This window comes from Leptonychotes weddellii, chromosome 13 (genome assembly GCF_054177405.1).
Source record: "Leptonychotes weddellii isolate Sample4059 chromosome 13, ASM5417740v2, whole genome shotgun sequence".
In the NCBI taxonomy this organism is placed as follows: Eukaryota; Metazoa; Chordata; class Mammalia; order Carnivora; family Phocidae; genus Leptonychotes; species Leptonychotes weddellii.
Genome location: NC_138381.1, coordinates 33,462,837 through 33,484,815, shown reverse-complemented (window position 1 = coordinate 33,484,815; position 21,979 = coordinate 33,462,837). Strand labels below are relative to the sequence as shown.

The window sequence follows — 21,979 nt, the reverse complement described above, 5'->3', positions numbered from 1 at the left end:
GAAGGAGAGACAATCTTCTTTTGGGGTGGAGCTGGAGATGCCTTTCTATAAGAGTTGACCTTAGAAATGAGTGGTGAAGGGTAAGTGGCTTCAGCTGGCCAACTCGATAGGATAGAGTGTTCTAGGTCGAAGAGCTCATCATGCAAAATCCCAGCATGTTTGGGAAAGGGTAATAAATTCAGTGTGGCTTGAAATAGGGTACCAAGCAGGGAGTGACCAGAGATGAGCCTGGTGTGGTAGACTGGGGAAGATCTTAGAGGTTTTTGTGAGTCATGCTAAGGGAGTTGGCATGTAAGGATTTTACCCTAAGATATGACACATTAAATGCCCATCTTAGAATGATCACTGGTTCTGGGGAAGCCAGTAGAAGATCAAATTAGGAATTCGCACCTGAGGAAGGGAGACCCGCTAGAAGACTAGCAAAGGCAGTGAGAGCTGGACAGGAGGAAAGAGTTGAGAAATATTTTAGAGACTGATTCAGTGACAGGTCATAGTGACCAACTGCAAGATAGAGGAGTCAAAGATGACTCTGAGGTTCACTCATTCATCAGACATCTATTGTGTGCCTTTTCTGTGCTAGGCTCTCTGCCAGGCCCTGGCGGGGGTGGGGGGAGTCATACAGTTGAATACAGTATGGTCATTGCCTTAGAGGAGCTTTTCGTTTAGTGGGAACATAGGAATAAATTAACATTAACTGTAGCTGTGATGCCCTATTCTCAAGAGGGGAGCAGAGTCCAGAGGGACTCAGGAAGAAGCTGCCAAGGAGGAAGAAGGAGAAGAGCCCAGAGTTGGTAGAACTGTGGAAGCTGGGAGAAGAGAGTTTGGGAGGAGTGGTCCATGGTGACAGATGCTACCAAGAAAGTGGGCAGCTGGGCTGAGATGTCCCCTGGATGAGGCAGTTAGGAGGGCAATGACGATCTCAGAACAGCAGGAGGTGCCCATCAGGTGTCACAGGATGTGGAACAAAGAGCTGGTGAGGATGCTGAGGAAGGAATATAGTTCTCTCTTTCAGAGGCCGGTCAGGAAGTGAAGGAGAGATAAGCCAGTGAGAGGCAGGCTTCGTAAAGGTACAGCTTTTAAGATGGAAACCACTTGGGTATTTTTTTTTTCCTTATCGGGACCAGCTACCTAATTTGTAGAGCCCAGTGCACAATGAAAATTTGGGGCCTCTTGCTAAATTATTAAGACTTGTAAGACAGCAACAGCCGAGCACAAAGCCAGTGTGGGGTTCTTCTAAGTACAGGGCTCTGTGAGACTGCACTGGTCACACGCCAGGAACCCAGTCCCGATTCTCAGGGGAAGGAGCCCAGGGAGGAAGGAAGAAGGGGGCTGCTTCAGTAACAGAGCCTGGTCCCAGAGCAATTGGGAAGGGAGGGACTCAGAGTCTGGATGGAGGTAGAGCCTTGAGCGAGAAAAAAACAAGGTTTTGGTCATCTCCTGAGATGTAGGAGAGGGAGGATGTGGATGGAAGATGGAGAGGAGGGGGTGCTGGGAGGGGAGGACTTCATCCTGGAGACATGAGTTTCCGTACTGAATAATCTGTAGGTAGAAGGGGTAAATGGGTCACCGAGAGTGGCCCCGTGGTCAGCAGGCATTGGCAGATGGGGCAGGGGCAGAAGCCAGCCTGGGACTGACAGATAGGTGAGGCCCAGGGGGTGGTGTGGCAAGAAGGTCCGAGAGGGTGCGCTGGGATTCATGTTGGGACAGTGAGGAGAAATGGGGTGGCCAGAAAGACTGGTGGACTCCCTCAGTGAGGAGGGAGTTGGGGCTGACAGTGGGAGGGTAGGAAGCCTCTGGCAAGGGAGTAGAATTTGGGGGTTTAGTATTCTGGCCATGAGTTGATGGTGAAGTTGGTGTAGGGCCGGCCCAGAGAACTCATTCAAAGAGCAAGTAAGGAGCAGAAGTAAGGAGAGCTGGGAGTTCTTCTGGAATGAGCAGAAGTGTCATGGATCATTGTCATTTTAAGACCAGGCGTAAGTGCTGCATGTGTGACAGGAAGAGTCTGTGGATAGAAGGAAAGCTAAAGGTGCTGGTGAAGGGGGCGCCTGGCTGGCGCATTCCACGGAGCATGCGACCCCTGATCTCGGGGTTGTAAATTCCAGCCCCGTATTGGGTGTACAGATTACTTAAAAATACAATCTTAAAAAAAAACAACAAAAAACAGGTGCCAATGAAGGGCCTAAGTATGGGACAAGGGTGTCTTTCCTCTTGAAACCAGAAGGAAGGGAGAGAGACGTCACAGAGCCGCCTTGTAAACAGACTCGGATGTCAAGAGCGATTGCGTATTAGCCCAGGGACCTATATGAGGTATGAGGAACCCCCAACTTGGCCACAGCCTGCGAAAGGAGAGAACTGTCGAATTCTTATTGGAAACGGAGGGGGTCGCCCGCGAGCAGCGAGGAGAGCGCTGGGAGGCGGACAGGAGTCCCGGTGCTCCCGCGTGCAGGCTGCAACGCTTCCTTCCACGTCCCTCGGTCGCGAGCGGGTCTCCAAGTCTCCGCCGCCCCTCCGCAATTCGGTGACCTCGTCCGCAGCGGTCCGCGGCGCCACAAGGTCCAGTTAGGGCTTTCGGGGGACCGAATTGGTCAAGAGTTGGCAGTGATACAGAGGGTCAACTAGCACCCACCAGGTGGCCCCGGTGTCACGCCCGGCCCTGGGGTCCTGGGGCAGAGCCTCGCAGTCCTCCAGTCGTCTCTCCTAGCGCCCCCTGCGATTGTCTGTTAGGAGCTGCGTGGGTTCCCCGGCTCACCCTCCTTTTTCTAAGGTTCCTTCTCCCCAAGGGAAACCTCCCGGTCACCCCTGCCTGGGCTCCCGGTGGCTGCCACCACCCCGCTTGCTGCCGGGGGCCGGCTCCCTCTCCTGCAGGCGCCCAGCTGGGGGTTTTCAAATCCAGGCAGCAGGAGCCCGACGCCGCCGCCTTCATCTGGAAGGGGTTAAACCCTCTCCCCGAGGGGGGAAGACAGGATGGCCATTCCCTCCGGTTCCCGGAGCTCGGCGGGGTACAGCTCCCTACGCCGAGGGGCGCACGTGCAGCGGGCGGCCCAAGCGGCGCGGGTGCTGCCGGAGTCAGCCCGCCGGGGATGCCCGCCCCGCCGCCGCTGGCATTGGGCTTGGCGCAGGAGTGCGGATGCCGCGCTAGCCGTTCTCCCTTTCCCTTTCCCCGCCGCAGGTCCCGCCGGTCGGGGCAGCGGGGCCGGGCGCTAGGGGCCGGAGGAGGGGAGGAGCCGGAGAAGGAGGGGACAGAGGGGCCCGTCGGCCCCGCCCCCGCCCCGCCCCGCCCCCCGCGGCCGGAGCCCGGGCTGCAGCCGGGCGCGCCGGAGCCTGCGAGCCCGCGAGCCAGCGAGCGGCGGCCGCGGCCTCCCCTGCTCGCGGTGTGACCCCGGCGTCCCGGCCCGCGGCCCCGCGGATCCCGGCGCCCGCGCTCCCAGGGGCAGGGATGCATCATGGCCACGCTGGCTTGCCGGGTGCAGTTCTTGGACGACACGGACCCTTTCAACAGCACCAACTTCCCCGAGCCCAGCCGGCCGCCGCTGTTCACGTTTCGCGAGGACCTCGCTCTCGGCACCCAGCTGGCTGGGGTCCACCGGCTGCTGCGGGCGCCGCACAAGGTACGGTCGACCGGTCCGGGCTGGGTTCCCTGGACGCAGCCCCTGCTGAGGGGCGCGCGGGGGGTGGGGGCGCCGCGGGCAGGCTGGGGTAGGCGCGGCCCCCCGGACAGGCGCCCAAGGGCAGACCTCCCCCCTCCCCGTTAGGCAGAGGGGCCCCGGGCATCCGCCGGCTGGCGCGGGATCTCCCCGGCGTGAGACGAGGACAGCCCCGCGCTCCGGCCCAGAGCGGGCGGGGCGGAGCAGGTGCCGCGCCGGCCGGAGGCGGGATGGAGAAGGTTCCCCGGCGCCGTGCCGTTAGCTCGGCTGGGTGGGCGGGGTGGAGCTCGGATGCCGGGGGTCGGCCCTTGTACCTGGGCCGACGCTGAGCGGGGCGCGGAAAGAACCCGGGCCCCGGGGACTCAGGTCTAAACCTTTCAGGCCTCTGGGGCCGCTGCGGGCGGCCGCGCGACCCTCGCGACAAAGCACGCTTCCCCGGGGATACCTCCTCCTCCTTCCCCGCGGGGCATCGCCGGGGACGCCGACTGCGCACTGAGATAGCGCTCCGAGTAGTCCCTTTTTCTCGGGAGAAGCAGGTGGCCTTGGGAACCTTGGAGGAGCAGTCGCTGTGGGAGGAGGGGCGGGGGCGCGGAGGGGCGGCGCGCGCACAAAGCCTGAGCCTCGCAGCCCGAAATGAGTGTCCCCTGGGAAGAATGGCTTCTCAGTCCACCCGATAGAGGCTTTTTTTCTTCTTTTCTTCTTCTTCTTTTTTAACCCTTTGCAGGAGGACAGGCATCTTGCAAAGTGTGTGTTGCAAAGAGCTGGGCATTGAAAGCTAACCATTTAGTTATCCAAGAGAGCCCTTCCTCCTACTTAAACAGATTGCACCTTGAAGAATTACTTCCCAGCACATTTTTTGCGTAGGGTTCATATCAAAGCTTGGAGATGATTTATTCCTTGAAGAGCAACATTGATAAATATTTGGAAGAGATAACCCTTGATACCAAAAAGAACAAAATTGATTTTTCAAAATTCTTTAGATTTCTGTATGATGTTCACCTGCCTTGGAAGAGAGGGAGGTTGTATGTGGAAACTGGTGAACTTTGGCGGTGCTGTTTTTCTCCCTCTATTCGTGGTGTATCCCTGCTTTCCCTCCCTACTTAATTAGTAACCTGTTTTCAGGAATGAGGAATGGGGCAGTTCTACCTCATTCTCTCCATGTTGGTGCAGAATGGATGAGTCACTGTTTGGGGGAATCTCTCTGGTCATGAAAGCAGGTTGGATTGGGAGATGGAGGGACAGAATGATGTATTGTGAATTCACTTTATCAGCATCACTTTTGTAAATTATTTGGGTATTCTTAATCAGTAGATTGAGTTAAAAGTTTTCGAAGGGCTTTTTTGGCATCATGATATTCCATTCATTATGATCTCTGATTACAGTGATCTTTTGTTGAAACCACAGAAGGCTCATAATTGTGGCCCTATGACCTTGAAGTGGTTTTCTTGGATTTCAAACCCTATATACATAGGTTGACCTTTCAAGCTGGAAGCTGAAGTACATTTTTATGTTTCCCTGGAATAGCCCCATAGTCTTGATCCAGTGTCCCTGGGCTGTTCTGGCAGGAGGAAATCCTGATGCTCCAGCGTTGGCTTCCTGCACCACCACCCCCTCCCGCCTCCAGAAGCCACAGCACTGAAACTGCACTGGCTCACAGAACTTTCTGAGGTGTCCTCTGGTCCTTCGTAGAATAAGCAGAATCAGAAGGTATCCCATAGAACCCCTTGACTCCCTGTCTTGGCAGCCAGCCAGCCTTAGTCTCAGCGTCTTTTGCCCAAAGACCCCTGCAGTATATTCAGATGTTTGGCATTGTTTTTCACATCTAGAGCTGAGTGATTGGCTGATTCTATTAGCCAGGGTTCTGTAAAACAGAACTTAGGGTGTTTATGTGCCTAGGTGCACAGTCATGTTTTAAAATGCTTATTAGTTTCCAGCAGGGAATCTTAAAATCGGATGATCCCCCTGTGATGGAAAGAGCGAACGAGTTTTGATCACTTGGCATCTCGGTATACACCCTATATCACACCACCGGGGATGTGAGTGCACGGTCTCATTGAGTACCGCATACCTCCATGAAGTGGATACTTTTAGGATTCCTATTTTGCAGGTGAGGAAACTGAGGCCAAGGGCACTGAAGTCACCTAGTTTCTCTGCTAGGAGTAGAGAGCTGAGATTCAAGCCAGGCCTGTGTGTCTTGAGCCCCCAGGGCTCCTCTGCTCCCTGGACCAGCTGTGTGGCTGTGGGCAGAAGCAGCACCTCCTGGGGGGTTCCGTCCCATTAACTTGGGGAGCTTACCAAATCGCCCTTGTATGCCAGATACTTTTTGGCCTGGGGCAGGTGAATGTTACAAGCATGAGTAAGAGCCTTGAGGCAGAATTCCTGGTCTGGTAGAGTTCACCTGAGGGGTGGGAACAGATAGTTACCAACCCCGCTGTGAATTAGGGGATGGTGAGGGAGGGGGCAGGCTGTCACTCCAGGCCCCTGCCTTGAGTAAGGCTCCCCATACCACAGGGAACGCTTCTCCCAGGTCGAGCCTGGCCTTGGCAAGATGGGGAGTTTCTTGGGGGAGGGCGATCTGTGTGATGGACAGGACGGAGAAGCGTGACCATGGAACATGCAAACACCCTCGGTATACCCAGCCGTCCGGCACATGCAACTCCCCGGGGGAGTAAACGTTTGTTGCTTGAAGTAGATCACACAGACAGAAAGGTGTGCCGGACATAAGGGAGCAGCTGGGGTCATGGTCACCACGTGAACACACCTGTGTAACCGGCATCTACAAGGCCCTGCGGAGGGTTCTCATTTGTACAGCCCCCCTCCTAGGATTTTCCTGTGTTGGGAACCTGTGAATTGGATAATCTCTCAGGCCCTTCCCAGCCCAAACTGGAGTCTGTGCATCTTTTCTTTCTTTTAAAGATTTTATTTATTTTTTTGGGAGCGTGAGTGAGAGAGAGAGCATGAGAGGTGGGGAGTAGCAGAGGGAGGGAGAGGGAGAAGCAGGCTCCCTGCTGAGCAGGGAGTCCCATGTGGGGCTCCATCCCAGGACCCTGGGATCATGACCTGAGCCGAAGGCAGACGCTTAACCGACTGAGTCACCCAGGCACCCCGTGTGCATCTTTTCTTAACTTAATGACATATTAATTTAGATCATGTCTGCTGACTCTTTTAGAAGTTAGTTGTTCATTTAACTAGTATCATCTTGGACAAAAACGATATATTATGCTTATTATGTTTTATCTTTGTTTTTTTCTCAAGCTGCTAGTAGTTCCAGGGAAGATAATTAAATTAATGATGGGTTTGATAACAAAAAGATCAAAACAGATGCTGTATTCTCACTGGGGAGCTGTTCATTTTGGTGGTTATGTGTTCTATCTGGCCTGTGTATGTAAGGCCTTTTGTTCTCAAATGTTGCATAAATAGGTGTTTGTTTCTGGTTTAGTGTTTTAAAGAATTATAATTCTAGGACTTCTAATTTAGAAAAATCTATACAGTAGAATTAGTAAATCATAGGCCTTTCAAAATTTACATGTGTTTGGATTGATTGATACAAAAGGCTAAGGATTTTTGTTTCCTTTTGATAGCCAAAAGTGGAATTGGAGAATATTTTTACAAAAAAGTGATAACTAGCCTACCTGTTAAAATGGCAATGAAGACAGTAATTCAGTTCAGGAGATATTTCGGTGCCTTTTGTGGACTAGACAGCGTGGAGTGATAATAGTGACTGTGTTCTAAGCACTTGCCTGAGACGAGGAGCATCCTAGACGTGCATCATCTCACCAAGCCCATGAATAAGGTACTGGTACTGTTGTATGTCATAGCAGAAGAGACCCAGAGCAGATGGAATTCCCCTGGTCACATGAGTGGGGAGTTCCAGAGGTGGCATTTGACACCAGGTCTGAGCTCTTAATGACTCCACTTTTATGTCTTGGATGTCTTCCTTCCAGGCAGCCCATCCATTTGCCAGAGTTCTTTCCCAACATGCTTTGGTGATTCCTGTGCACAAATACAGTCGAAGCAGCATGGATTAGAGGTCATTTAGGTCAGGCTCTCAGTAGGTGGGGCTCTGACTGTCTCCCCTGTTGCAGATAAATTCCTTGAGGGAAAAGACCTGGCTGTTCAGTTCTCCCAAGTTTTTCTTGCAGCAGACTAGTGCTAAGATGGAGTGTGCCCTAAGTTGACTGATCGGTGTTAGTTATAGAACACAAATCCACTGGTATTATTGCTGTAATGAATTTCTACCTTAATCCTCTTAAGGGACACATCTGTTTGCTACATTAAGATTTTTAAAAGATGAGATCACTGGTAAAGTTGGCAAGTGTGTTGTGTCACAGAGCATCTTAGGACAAACTGTTTAAGAATGTTGTATGAACTGCTAAGAGCATCTCTGTGCAAGCCGGGTTGAATCTGACTCTACCGTAATTAGCTCAGTTGGTTGGAGCCGGGCTATTGAGATCAGGATCATGGGATTGAACTCTTTATGGGTCAGTTGGCTTTGCTTCATGCATGGCCACAGACAGCATCGGTAACCCAGCCAGACGTCCCGCAGGTGCTGTCATGGCTCCCTGCAAGGGTCTGGGTTGGAAGGGACTGGCAGAAATCTTTAGGGGGGAAAGGAGACATATAATGGGAGCGCGCTGGGCACTACATGGTAGGCCTCCACGCATAACTCCATTCATCCTCATAACAGCTCTAGCAGGTGGACAATAGTATCCCCAGGTAACAGATGGGGAAACTGAGGCATGGGGAGGCTAAGCAGGTTATCTAAGGCCACACTGCTTTTAAGTGAAGGAGCTGAGATTTAAGGTCAGGTCTTTTTTTTTTACTCCAAAGCCTGTAGCCAACTGTGTCCCATTATTAGAAAGCCAGCAGAGCACATGCTCTCTGTGCAGGGGGAAGCGCAGGTGGGGGAGGGTGGCCGACTGCACTGCCTTCACACGCGGCTGCCTGTCACAGGGCTGTGACTTAAACGGCTGTGCTCTGTGAGTCCTTCCAGCCTGGAAGCTCTGTGAGTCTGTGCCTTTTGTCCTCGGAGTCCAACCTGGGTCCCTCTGGAAAACAACAGGACTGCCTCCGCCCTCCCCCTCTGGACTCTGAAATGTTAGTTCTTAATGGTGGCAGATTTAAAACTGATTAACATGCTGAGGCCGACGCTGAGCACCCCTCCCCCAGCCTTCTTTCTCCTCCAGGGTTTATTTCTCTGTGCAGAGGAAACTTTGAACACTTTGAGAACTTTTCTGCCCTCTGCCAGTCACTGCTCCTGGCACCCTCCACGCCTCATCTCCGGGTGATGCTCCTGGTGCCTGTGGCCGGCTCAGGAATGTCCCCAGTGTAACCTGGCTTTCTAAGCAGGGACATTTTCAGAATCTTGGGTTTGTCAGCAACTGTCCCTTTACAGAGACAAGCAGACTGCTTTTTGGTTTTGTTTTTGCCTTTTTGGCAATTTTATTGGGAAGTGTTTCTGGATCTTGTTTTGAACTAAGTAAGAAAGAATGGGGAAAATTAAGTTACAATGAATGTTAAACCTCACCACAGGGGTGCAATCAGCAAAATCCAGATTGTGGGCAATTATAGTTTCTCCAAAAGTTAAAGTGCAAAGAAAAAAAAAAAAGATAGAAGGGAACCTTAGATTAAAAGAGATTTAAGAGATATATCAACAACCAATTGCAATGTATTGGCTCTAATTGGATACTAATTTGAACCAATACATGGTAAATAAATATTTGAAGTCATTGGGAAAACCTGAATAATGACTATTTGATAGTAAAATTTATTAAATTTAAATTAATAAAATAACAAATTTATTTGATATTAAAAATTATTAAAGTGTGATAACAATATTATGGTTATATTTAAAGGCAAGTTTGTATTTTTCAGAGATACATACTGAAATATTTACAGATGAAATTATAGGATGTCTGGAATTTGCTTCAAAATAATCCTGGATGAGGGGAAAGTAGGTGGGTGAGTTTACAGGGGAACAAGATAGACCATGAGTTAAAGCTGGATTATGGGTGTATGAGGGGGTAATTATACTATTTACTATACTTTTGCATATGTTGAAATTTTTTTTTTTTTTGAACTTTTTAAATAAAAGAGCTAAAACATTAGGCTAGGAGTTCCAGTGTTCCCTCTGGGATCTGAGTCCTTTCATGAAGTGTCACTGGGGTCCTGAGTGGGTTTGCTATGGCTGAGATGGCCAGTCATCAGCCAATTTGTTGTTGTGCTTCCACTGATCTTTTTCTTCCCATCCTGATGGTTGCGTTCTCCTTAGGATCTTTGAAAAACAAGTGTAGGACATCAGTCTTTTTATGTTCAGGATATCTTTCTAGGCTCGGTCAGTTCTTACGATGAAGCAAGACCCAGACTCTCGGTTTGGTAAAGGAAGGGTTAAGGTAGAGATATTATATGTGTAGCTTCAGTAAATGCCCCGAAATTTTTATCACTAAGCCGAGATGTTGCTAAGGCTATAATTAATGATACCAGTTTAAAGGCACTCAGTTTCCCAGTGGCTCTTGGAGCCTGTGATTTGCTCTCATGGCCACACCCCGGGTCTTACTCAATTCCCTCTACCTCCACCTTGAGAGCATCCCAGAATGCAGTGCGTGGCAGTGATGCTGACATGTATATGGAAATGTGAGTTGATTGTATATGTTGGCATTCTTACAGGCAGCTTTTGATTTCTATGGACAGATTAAACCATTATGGATTAGCTGTTGCAGAGGGGGAAGATAGAGCATTAAAAAAATAGATTACCATGCCTGAGCAAAATTATATACCCAGAAGTTGATCTATTTTGAGAGCCACATAGTAACAAATGGCATTACATGGTATCTATTTACAACTTGGGAACATACTTCCTCTTCACCACTTAGATTTGTAACCAGAAATTAAAATTTTGTGCTCTAAGAGGAAATGTTGAGAACTTAATATCAGGAAAAAAATGTCTCAAAATTGTTAACACATTGGAAAAAGGGAAAATGTTAAGTAATCTACAATTCAGTATAGTACAACGCTCCTAGATTTGGCAAAAGGGACACAGAAAAATGGATTTGTTGATCACCTCATCAAGTATTTTTAACATTTTTGGAAAGAAGAAAACCCAGAAGCAGACTTTATTGTTATTGGCTACTCTGGTTCTTCGTGCACTGGTATTATGGTAGCGAATGAAATGCCAGGGTCTTCACCAGAGTGCACAGGACACGCCAAAGATTATTTTGAAGTTCTCAGAATAGAAGATATAACGGACGCATCTTCTGGCTGATCTTGTGATTGGATCCCAAGAGCGGCTTGGGGCTCATAGCAGATGAGTTGAAGGACAGATGCTCCTGAGTGGCCAGACTCGGACATGTTTAGAGCAGGTGCAGGATGGAGCAGTGGGTCCTTGGAGGAAAGAACGAGGAGGAGGAGGGTCCTTCTGGCTAAGTGGGAGTCACACAGTACTGCAGTCATTCACTTTGCCTGTTCCTACTGGCCAGAGTTTTGACTAAAGGGGTTTATACCACTTACATTTTAAACCACTTTAGTGCTGGTTTAGTTTTCTCTATGATTTCAGCTCATCTTCCCCAGTCCTCCCCTCATGATAATTATTAATCCAGAGTCAAAGGTAAGTCCCTCACAACTCGTGAACACATTTGTGTGATGGTGTTGGGGTTGAGACAACAGGCTTAAACAACGCTTCCTTCCCCTCTCCTGTTGTAATTTAATTAAATGAAATTTAATATTGTTAAGTGTGCTACACCCCGAAAACCTAGCTTTCAACCCCTGTGAACAGTTATGAGGGGACTTCTGTCTGGTTCTCTGATTACATCAGCCAGGCTGCGTGCAGCTCGAGGCGAACGGGGGCTGGACTCCCTGGGAAAGTGGCCGACTGAAGACAGAGGTTGGTGATGTCCCAGTCACAGAGAATGTGGGGGGCTTGGAGCCCAGTCTTCAGTGGTGCTGCCCTGACCCACATGTGTCCACAGCCTCAGAGGAGGGTTGCTGGGCTGTCTGCTCCATTGTCTAGCAGTGTGTTCTTGTGCTAACAGCCCACTGTCTTACTGACTGTGGTTTACAGTAAGTCTTGATGTCTGCTGGGGTGGACGTTCTCTCCTTGCCTTGCAACATAGCTATTAATAGGAAAAAATGGTGAAAGAGGGTCCCTTTGATGGATTTTAATGTGAAGGAATACTTAATGTATTCCTACACACATTTCCTAATGTGTGACCCATTAAAGAGGAAAGAGAGGGGGCACCTGGGTGGCTCAGTCGGTTAAGCGTCTGTCTTTGGCTCAGGTCATGATCTCAGGGTCCTGGGAAGGAGCCCCGCCTTGGGCTCCCTGCTTGGTGGGGAGTCTGCTTGTCCCTCCCCCTTCTCATGCTCTCTCTCTTTCAAATAAATAAATCTTTAAAAAAAAAGAGGAAAGAGAGTGAGAAAACGTCACTTTTCTGCTCCAAACTCTCTCAGCCCCGTCTTCAGGGTCAACTCCAAAGCCCTTGAGTGGCTGGCCCATTGCTCCATGAAGGCTGGGTGGGTTGGTTGGCTGGTTTTATGGTCGGTTTGGTTTACTGATGTAGCCCTAGAGCCTAGAACAGTGCTTGGCACAAAGTACATGTCTAGTAAATGGTTGTTGAATGGGCACATTGCCACAACATTTAGAGCTGGAGGGAAGGAAGAGTGGTCTCATTCAAACTCTTACCATGCAGAATTTCCTTCTGTAAAAACCTCTGGCCCTTGTGTTCTAGTATGAGCGTGAGTTGTTGCCCCACCCTTCATGGGGAGCCTTTCCCATTTTTGAGCTCTGTTTGTTAGAATTTATTCTTTACTTGTTCCTGACTTTCACTTGCAGAAGTGGGTTTTCATATCTTCCCAGATGGGGATGGAGATGGGTCTGGACAATTTATTGGTTGACTGTGCCTAAGAGGGTGGAAATAGGATGGATAAGCCAGAAAAGCCATGACCGTAGGGTTTGGTAAGTGGAGTGAGCTGTGACCTGCAGATAGTGCCCAGAAGGGGTTGCTGGATGTATCAAACCTGTCACTTTTCCCTGTCGTGGCAGAAGTGAAAAGCTCCTCTCTTCTCATGTCAACTCAGAGTAATATGGTCTGTTTTTCTCACCTAAGTCAATATTCTCTATATTGGTCTGTGTATGCTTGGTACCCTAAACCGTCTTCAGACTTGCGTTTCTACCTGGCTGTGAACTTAAACTGTGTGTGGAATCCAGAGTGACGTTGCCAGGGTGAGGTTACCATCAGCAAAGCTGGACTCAAGGAGAGAAAGGCCAAGAGGCAAGGAGTCTACCCATGTGAAACTACCAGAGCATCTGTTCCCATCAGAGAATGAGCACGTGGATAAATCTGGAAATTGCAGAAAAACACGCTGAAGAAATAAAAACCACTCTTCTCACCACCCAAAGGAAACCAAATGACTCTTACCACTTCGTGTCTTACCAGGATTTTAGTATCTATGCATTTTAAAATATAATATTATGAATACTTTCCCAAGCCATTAAATGCTCTCGGAGCATATCATCTTTAATGATGGCATGGTGATCCATTCTGTGCATGTACTGTGGTCCATGGAAGCATTGCTTCCCTGCTCTGTGAGGGAAAGGGCTCTGTCTCTTCCAGGTTTATTTGTCCTGTGCTGGGTGCTTAATAAATACTCATTAAACAAATGCAGGAATGAATGAACCATTGGATGTTTAGGTAGTTGCCAATATAAAAATACAGATAAGGCTGCAATATATATGCTTGCAGAAAGAAAATCCTTGTGCTTATGTCTGATTGTTTCCTTAAGATGAATTCCTAGGGGTTCAATTGCTGAGAAGAAGGGGAAAGAATTTATCTTGGATGGCAGCAGTTTCCCCCATTTTAAGAAAATGCTTGGAAAGGTGGTCCCTGAATCATCGGAGGGCTGGGGAAGAACTAGGCTAAGTTGTGAAGCCCAGCTCCAAGGTGACCTTGTCTTGACATGGCAGCTAGTGTCCCGACTGAGAGGAACATTTGAATTCTGGGAGTGCCACCTGGTGGGACTCAGGGAAGACTGTTAAAACCCTTGGTAAATTATGTGTATGTATCCCATTGCCTCTCCCTATTTTGAGGGACAAAATCATGACTATACTTTAAAAGTCAAAGCTAAACTTAGAACTGTTACATTGTCTGCATACAAGTAACAGTATTGCGTTAGTAAGACAAAGATACATCTCATTAGCTGCTAATGCTTTGAGAAAACCGAGGCACTTTATATGCTGCAGGTGGCGTAGTCAATGACCCTACCTCTTTCTAGAGACTTGGCAACACAGACAAATCATAAAAATGATTATTTTTGACCCCCAGTGACCCCACTTACAAGAATTATTTGAAGAGATAAATAAAAAATATAAAAATGCTATAGGTATAAAGATATTCAAGGATTATTTTAATAATGAAGAGCTAAAAAAACCCTCAATGTCCCATGACAAGGGAGATATTAAATATATTATGTTTTATTATGGATAGAATATTGGGTAGCTATTAAAATAACTCATATCCTAGGGCAGGCTGTTATAACAAAATACCATAGACTGGGGGGCTTAAACAGCAGACATTTATTTTCTCAACAGTTCTGGAGGCTGGAAGTCCAAGATCAAGGTGCCAGCAGATTTGGTTCTTGGTAAGGTCCTTCTTTCTGGCTTGCAGATAGATGGCCACCTTCTTGCTGTGTTCTCACATGGCAGAGAGAGAAAGTTCTGGTGTCTCCTTCTCTCCCCTTCCTTCCTTCCTTCCTTCTTTCCTTCCTTCCTTCTTTTGTGGTTTTGTACCTTTAACTTCCTCTTCTTATAAGGGTACTAATCCCATCATGGGGCCCCACCCTCATCTAAACCCAATTACCTCCCAAAGGCTCTACCTCCTAATACTATCACATTGGGAGTTAGGGCTTCAAAATATGCATTTTAGGGAGACATATTCAGTCCATAAAAACCCACATGAATCATCAAATTGTACATATGGAAATGTTGCTAAGAAATGTCAAGAATGGAACGAGTAACTTCCTTCTCCCAGACCTGCTCACATCCCTCTTCTGTATCTCATTCGTTACAAACGCCATGAGAACTGTGAGTCAAACTTGATTCCTCTGCTCTCACCCAGTCCCCTCCTCTCCATTCCTGAGTCTTCTTGGCTCTCATTTGGACTCCTGGCTCTGGAAAACAGCTCTCTGATCCGTCCCCCCACCCTGACCCCCATTTCCCTGCCTCCTCCTTCTTCACTCTGGTGGCTCCCCACTATTAACTTGGTGAAGTCCCAGCTCTTCACAGGGTCACTCAGGGTTCTGTGTGACCTGGCCTCTGGTCTGCCGCTCCCAGATGGTCCCCGACTGTCCTTCCTTCCCTGCCCTTCCCAAACCCTGTGCTAAAATGCTTGCAGTTCTCCTCATAGGCTGCCCTGGATGTTTGTCCATGTTCTTGCCTCTACCTGGACCGCCTCTTCAGCCCTCCAGCCTGGGCTGAGACCGCATCCAAGGGTCACCTCTGTGGGCTTTCCCAGCCCACCCCCAGACCCACATGGGCTGTGCTCCATGTGCCCCCTCACCCATGACACTGTGTTCCCATCTTCCCACCAGGGTAACCCTTCCGGAGCAGGAAGGGTGTTTAACTTACCTTCCGGTTCAGAGTTCCCAGCATGGTGCCTGACACATAGTAAGCCCTAATAAATAATTTTTGAATATTTGAAAGAATGTTAAGTGCAAAAATACAGTATATATTTATATCATGATGATTGCAACAATAGAGTAGACTTAACTTTCAAGATCCTTCCTCAGATCCTTGGTCTGTGAACATGATTTGCATATTACAATGTCCCCCACAAATGGCAGGTGAGTGAAGTAGAACCAATTCTTCCATGTATCAAAACCTTGTTTTCTGGTCTTTTACGCACTGGGTCTGTTCTAGGATCTCAGATAGGAAGCCTGGGGCCGGCAAAAGAAGGCCCACTGTCCTGTCTGTGGCACCTCCTATTGGGCTTGAAGGGTGTGCACAAGCCTGGGGCTCTGCTGCATTTGGGTAATGAGGTCTCCTCAATGGGGCCAGATTTGAGGCCTGTAGTGCAAGATGGAGAAGCAATGCCACCTCATGGGCCAGATGTCCCAGTTTGCCTCGTTTGTGGCCTTCCTCACAGCCTTGTTTACTGTTCCTGCCATGCTGAGCCGTGCAGAGGGCAAGTTGTGAGCTTGTGTGAGGGGCAGGGTCGCTGAAGCTGGGGAGGCCACTGCCGTTGTGATTAGTGGGAAGTCCCCAGAGGAAGGTGGGTCTGGGAGACAAGTGGTGTCGGCAGAGCCCAACTGCCCTTCTTTCCACACAGGAAGCTTCAGCCCTTTGCCAACCTCGGAGGTTTTGGATAGGTTTTATTTCAGGTGATGACACTCAACTCACAAGGATATATTACCCCTTGGCCATATCAGATCATAGTTTCAGGCTGCAGGAGCGCTCAGGCTGGCTCCTGATCACAGCTTCCAGAAACCACCAACCCCCTGGCTTCTGCAGGACCTGGCGCTATCTGAGTGCCTAGTGTCTGAGTGGCCAGTGCTTGGATGTGGGAGAGGTTATCCAGTCCTTCTGGGGGTCTTCCATTCAAGGTCAATAGCACCGTGTATTTGGGGGCAGGAAAGAAGAGCTTTGGCCTCCCGGTCCAGAACAATAGTCAAGGATATGAGTGGTTTTTCGTTCCCAGAACTGGATGCATTTTTGTGGACAGTGACTCATCACTGAATTCGCCGGCAATAGAACCACGGCATGTCTGTGCAGTTTATAAGGCACTGGGACATAGGTTTGCCTGGCTGATCCTCACACAACCCCGAAAGGGGCTGAGATGGGATATTTGGGCTCCATCTCCAAGATGGGAAAACTAAAATCAGGTTGGCTTCATGACCGATGCTCAGGAACAGCCCCTTGGAGGGTGGCAGGGCTAGAACTTTGGCCCACGTCTTCTGTCCTCCAGGCCCCCAACGCTCTGTCCAGTGAGGACTCTCAGCCTCAGTCTGTCAGAGATGAGCCTGGGGAACATAGGTGGACACCCAGGGAAATTTGTGGAGTGAACACGATCAGGAGGGGATTTCAGCTGAGTTCATAGACATTATATGTAACCAGTTGGCGATTATGTCTCTGAAAGCTGAGGCGCAGAGCTTGGTTAAGTGGGAAGCTTTCTTTCTGTCAAGGCTGCGGATCCCGGCCATGAAAGTCATCTCCTTTATGGTTAGGATTGGTTGGGGAAATCAGTCATAGACATAACAAAGAGTGAAGTAACAATTGACAAGGCAGCATATGACTCAGGTCTACTTGTGACATAGGCGGCCAGGGCTATGGAGATGTCGGAAGTGGGAAAAATCTACGTGGACTCACATTCCAGACAGCCTCCTGGCGAGAGTGGGAAGGGTTGAGAAGGTGAATGGAAAGGTGAGACGTGGATGGGACCTGGGGTGGGGGTCAGGTCTGGTTGGCTCCGGGCAAGTGAGAATAGTCCCCGATGTGGGCGGGGCGCCCACAGGGGTGGGCCGAGGGGCTGGGCTGGCACACTGGGCTGTCGTCAGTGAGCACAAAACCGTTTCAGAAGTTACTTCCATTCCATGTAATGAAAACATAAGGGAAAAGGAAGGACAGAGGAGAGAAAAATGGAAATATAGGAAGGGAATGATTACAAAGAAAAGGGGAGAGAAAGAAACTGGAGAGAGAATAAAGGAGAGGGATGGACAGGCAGTGCCTGAAAAGCCACTGATGAAGAATGTGTGGGAGGAGGAGGATGGTCGGGGACAAGCCACAGGACGGGCCTGGCCTGGGCCTGGAGGGCAGAGTCCCCCGATGCCCACGCCCATGGTCACTGCTGTTCCCGGTGAGTGCAGGTGTTAGCTAACGAGGCTAAGATGTGACCCTTTCCGGGGACTCTCCCTCCTTCCTCTCTTTCAGAAACATTTATGGGGTGTCTGCTCGGTGTCAGACTCTGTGAGGGCCAGCACAGTAACCAAAATAAAGGAAACCAAGGGTCAGCAAAATCACGGTGTGACAGCTCTAGCCAAGCCTGTGTACTCCATAGTCCCTCTCCGAAGACCTTGGCCCAATAGCGTCCTCCCTTACAGGGCTGTGTGGACAAAAAAGAAAAAGATCCTACCATTGCTTTAGCGGCTCTAGCCCCAGCTGCCCCCACACCTATGACTAGAGAGACAACGCAGCCCCGGCCCCACCTTGTACCTTCAGCCTAAGCTTCCCTCTGGGGTCGTTCCTTTAGCATGTGGATGGGCTGAAGCTTCTGTCATCCAGAAAACCCTCCTCCCTGGCCCCCAGATCCAGAGTCTGCCTTCCCCACCAAGCATCTTAGACCTTGTCTGAGCTCTGCCGTCTTACCTCACTTTCCCTCCTGTTCCATTCTCGCTGCCGCCCCAGCACCTCAGTGAAACTGCCCTTGCTGAGGTGTGCTGTCTGTAATGCAGGGGACAGTTTTCTGTCTTGATCTTATTTAACCTCTTAGCAGCGCTTGCGGGTTCTGGTCATCCCCTCGGAGGAATTCTGCTGTTCTGAGTTCGATAGTGACAGACTCCCGTGCCTTTCCTTCCTTCTCAGTCCTCAGTGTCCTACCCTGAGTGTTGGCCTTCCTTAGGGCTTTGTCTCAAGACCATGCCTTCTCCTCGCAGATGACCTCGTTTTCTGGGTGGCCCCCAGGGCTTTCTGCTAACCCCCTCGTTCTTTTGTCTAGCCCAGTACTCTCTTTGGTCCTGAGGCCAATGACCCAACTGCCCCTGGACAGCTCCCCTTGGCTGTCCCACAGATGCTGAACGGGCACGGTGTCGAGATCGGATCTTATCTTCCCACAGACCCTCGCTGCCTCTGTGAGGAACAGACCATATCGGATCCGCTGCCCAAACCAACAAGCTCTCCCTGGCTCTGACCACCATCTCTCAGCCCTCCCATTCTGGTGATTCTCTTGGCTCTCAGCACTTCTTGCCCCATTCCACAGATAGTCCCTGGCATATAGAAAGTGCCCAGTAGATGATGAAATGAAGGAAAAACAAGCAAGATAATGTGTAAGGAAGTGTCTGTCACATGGCAGCTGCTCAAAAAGTGTGCCTTTATTGATCATCCATGGCTGCGAGCAAGTCCCTCTGAAGCATAGTTGCTTAAAGGATTCACATTATCTCTCATGGTGTCCTTGGACCAGGAATTTGGGAGAATCTTGCCAGGTGGTTTTGGCTCAGGGTCTGTCATGAGGGTGCAGCAAGATCATGGATTCTTCAGTTGCAAGGCTGTCCTGGGCTGGGCAGATGCAGAGAGCTGGGAGCTCCTTGGGCTTCTCTCGTTATCTCTCTGGTCTTGTTATCTCTCTGGTCTCTCCACGGGTTTCTAGAATGGCGGCTTCCGGGGAGCTAGACTTCTTCCATGGCAGCTCAGGGCTCCAGATGGAGACCAGGAGGGCGCTGTCTCCCCTCTTCTGTCCCTCTCACTGGTCCTCTACGTGTTTGAACAAGTCAGCAAGGCTGACCACCGTTCAAGACACCGTTGTCACTTGGTGAGAAGTGTCGAAGATTTGTGAACTTCTTAAAAAGACATTTATACACAGTAAGATCCACTTGGATTTTTGGTGTGCAAAGCTAGGAGTTTTGACACATGCAGAAGTTCTCGTAACTACTACAGGACATGGGAGAGCTCCTCACCCCTAATCCCTGGTAACCAGAGGTCTGTTCTCTCTCCCTATAGTTTTGTGTTTTCCAAAGGCCATATAAGGAATCATTTAGTATGTAGCCATCAGAAACTGGCTTCTTTCACTCTTCATAATGCCCTTGAGACCCAGCTAAGTCGTGTGCATCAACAGTTCATGCCTTTCTAATGCTGAGTGGTATTCCATTGTAAGGATGTATCAGTTTGGTCATTCATTCACTCCTTGAAGGGCATTTGTGTTATTTCCAGTGTTTGGTGATTACAAATAAGGCCGCTATAAACATTTGATCTGGAGGCTAATGTCTTAGCCAGTATGTCCTACCACCTTTTCTGCTGTAAGTGTTCGTGTAGAGATTTTGTGTGAACATTTTCAGTTTTCTAGGATAAATACCTAGAAGTGGGATTGCTTTTTTGGCAGAGAATGACCTGGCACTCTCCTGGGCAGGCCTGTCAGGGGGCTTGTACTTATTAGGCAAATTACCCTTTGTCAGAAGAATTTGTTATTCGACTCTTTGAACTTCAGAGTAGAAGAACCTTTCCAAACACTGCCCAGAGAAAGGACCATTCGTTTAAAAATCATTGTTTGTAGGTATCTGACAATTCTTTATTCTTAAGCCTTCAGAGGCCCTGCTGGGGATGAACCTGAGGTGAAGCCCTGGGGTCCCCCAGCAGCCTCATCACCCTGAGCTGTGACGTCACCCGGCACTCACTCTGTACCCTAATTCCACGACCTTACAAAGGGACAGCACCTGTGACAGCACTGTGTGGGGACCATTTTTCAAACCCCACGGGGCACAGATCATCAGAAATTCTATCAGTTGGCAAAATACCATAAATCAATGAAGAAGCAGGCAGCACTGGAGGATCTCAGAGTATGAAAAATGCACATTGATCATCACAGAGATGCAGTGAGCAGTGGTGGGTAGGTGGCCAGATGGCAGAGGGAGAGAATCCTCAAGCACACTCCCCACTGAGTGTGGAGCCCAATGCCGGGCTCGATCTCACAACCCTGAGATCATGACCCAAGCCAAAACCAGGAGTTGGACGCTTAACAGACTGAGCCACCCAGGCACCCCAAGATCTGGTTTTAATGAGTTTTACCTTCTCTTTACTAAGGGAGAGCTCAGTATCCAGAAAGTTGCCGAGGCCCCAAGGTGGCCCTCAGTGGAAGACCCCCATTCGTCAGGGTTTCTTGCTCATTCCTTTTGTCCTTGACTAAATGAAGCTCCCAGCCTGGAGACCTGCCTGGAATGCACAAGCAGGGCCCACCTTTAAGCTCTCTTTCTATTCTGTGGGGTTATTAGGAATACTTAGTTTCCTTAGGATATCATAATACATAAATCAGGTAAAGGCCCTAAATAGGGGGAGTTCAGTGTGATTCTCCAAGTATCTGTAAAAACTGAGGACGTCAATGTTTCTCTAGCAATATACAAGGAAGTGAAAGGTGAAATCAGGCCCGATGTTCACAGAAGCCTTTCACTCACCCTACATCCACGTGAGTTTTTGCCCTTTGTCGGGTTCTCTGCAGTGCACTTGGAAATCGAAGAAGAATAAAGCATGGGCCTTGTTGCCAAGCATTTTTATAGGCCACAATGGTGACAGGCTGGCCTGATATCCTCACCATAGGTATCGCTTTATTTCTATGAAAAATGCGTTCCGAGTTCCAGACACCAAGTCATGGTGAACTTTTGAATGCCACCCATGGGTAAGCTGGGGGCTCTGCTTATGTAGGAAATTGTGATTGGCCTATATTCAGTTTCATTAGCCCCTTTAGTTTCTGTCAAGATGTTTAGGACAGTGTCCCTTGGTCGCCTCCCTGAGAAGTCAGTCTCTTCCTCTCTCTCTCTCTCTCTGTCTCGGTTTCCTGGTCTCTGCCCATGTCCTTTGCCACTCAAGAGCTCTGTATTTCCAGATTCTGCCTCCTGTGACTGAAGTCTTCTCCCTCTGATACATCCACGTAACTCTGAGCCTCTTGGTTCTCTCATTCATCTAGTGTACAGAAGCTTCCACCAGTCTCCTCTTTCAGATGAAATTGGGGGTTCCTCTGAGGGGACGTGGGGTTAAGCCTCTGGTGCATCCTGAGATTTTGAATTTCGCTTCTAACATTTGTGTTTGTGAACAGCGCTTGGGTTAAGGCCTGGCCTGATGTCAGCAGGGAGGGAAGACTTCAGTGCAAGGCCAGGACCTGTCTGTGCTGACATGTGGGCCTCATTAACTCCTGCTCTGTGCCCGGCCAGCCCAGAGGCCCCTCTGATCTGCAATGTCCCAGCGAACACCAGCAGTGCTCAGCCCAGCAAACGGCCCACCGCTTCTGTCCTCACCCCGACCTTGGGAAACATGGTTTTAGCTTCCTGATTCGGTGTGTGTCCCCCGTTTCGTCCTCGGTGAGCTGTCCCCCAGTGCTGCTCTCCCCGGGCTGTGGGTGAGGCGGCCACGAGAAAGACAAGGGCTAATCCCAGGCTGAGGAGCGGGAAGGGAGGGGCCTCACCGGCCAAGAGTTCTTTGTGTCTCAGGGCTCTGGTGTCCGTAAGCCTCTTTTCTCCACCCCCCGGCTTTCGTTTTACAAAAGTTTCTTGGCCCGCCTGGTCCCTGAAGCAGAACATGCGAGCACCGCTAAATTAGTGTATGCAGTTCTGCAAAGTCTGAACAGGTTAAATTCCATTATTCTGGGCCGTGT

General features: G+C 49.5%; 1 protein-coding gene across 1 annotated transcript in view; it reads left to right on the top strand.

The window, feature by feature from the left end:
• The first annotated feature begins 3,318 nt into the window (after positions 1 to 3,318).
• FHOD3 (formin homology 2 domain containing 3) overlaps positions 3,319 to 21,979 on the top strand; it is a 415,022-nt gene continuing 396,361 nt past the window's right edge. The window contains exon 1 of the mRNA XM_081802533.1: positions 3,319 to 3,608. Coding sequence (XP_081658659.1) covers positions 3,444 to 3,608 — 165 coding nt within the window. The 5' untranslated portion in view covers positions 3,319 to 3,443. The remainder of the gene's footprint in view (positions 3,609 to 21,979) is intronic.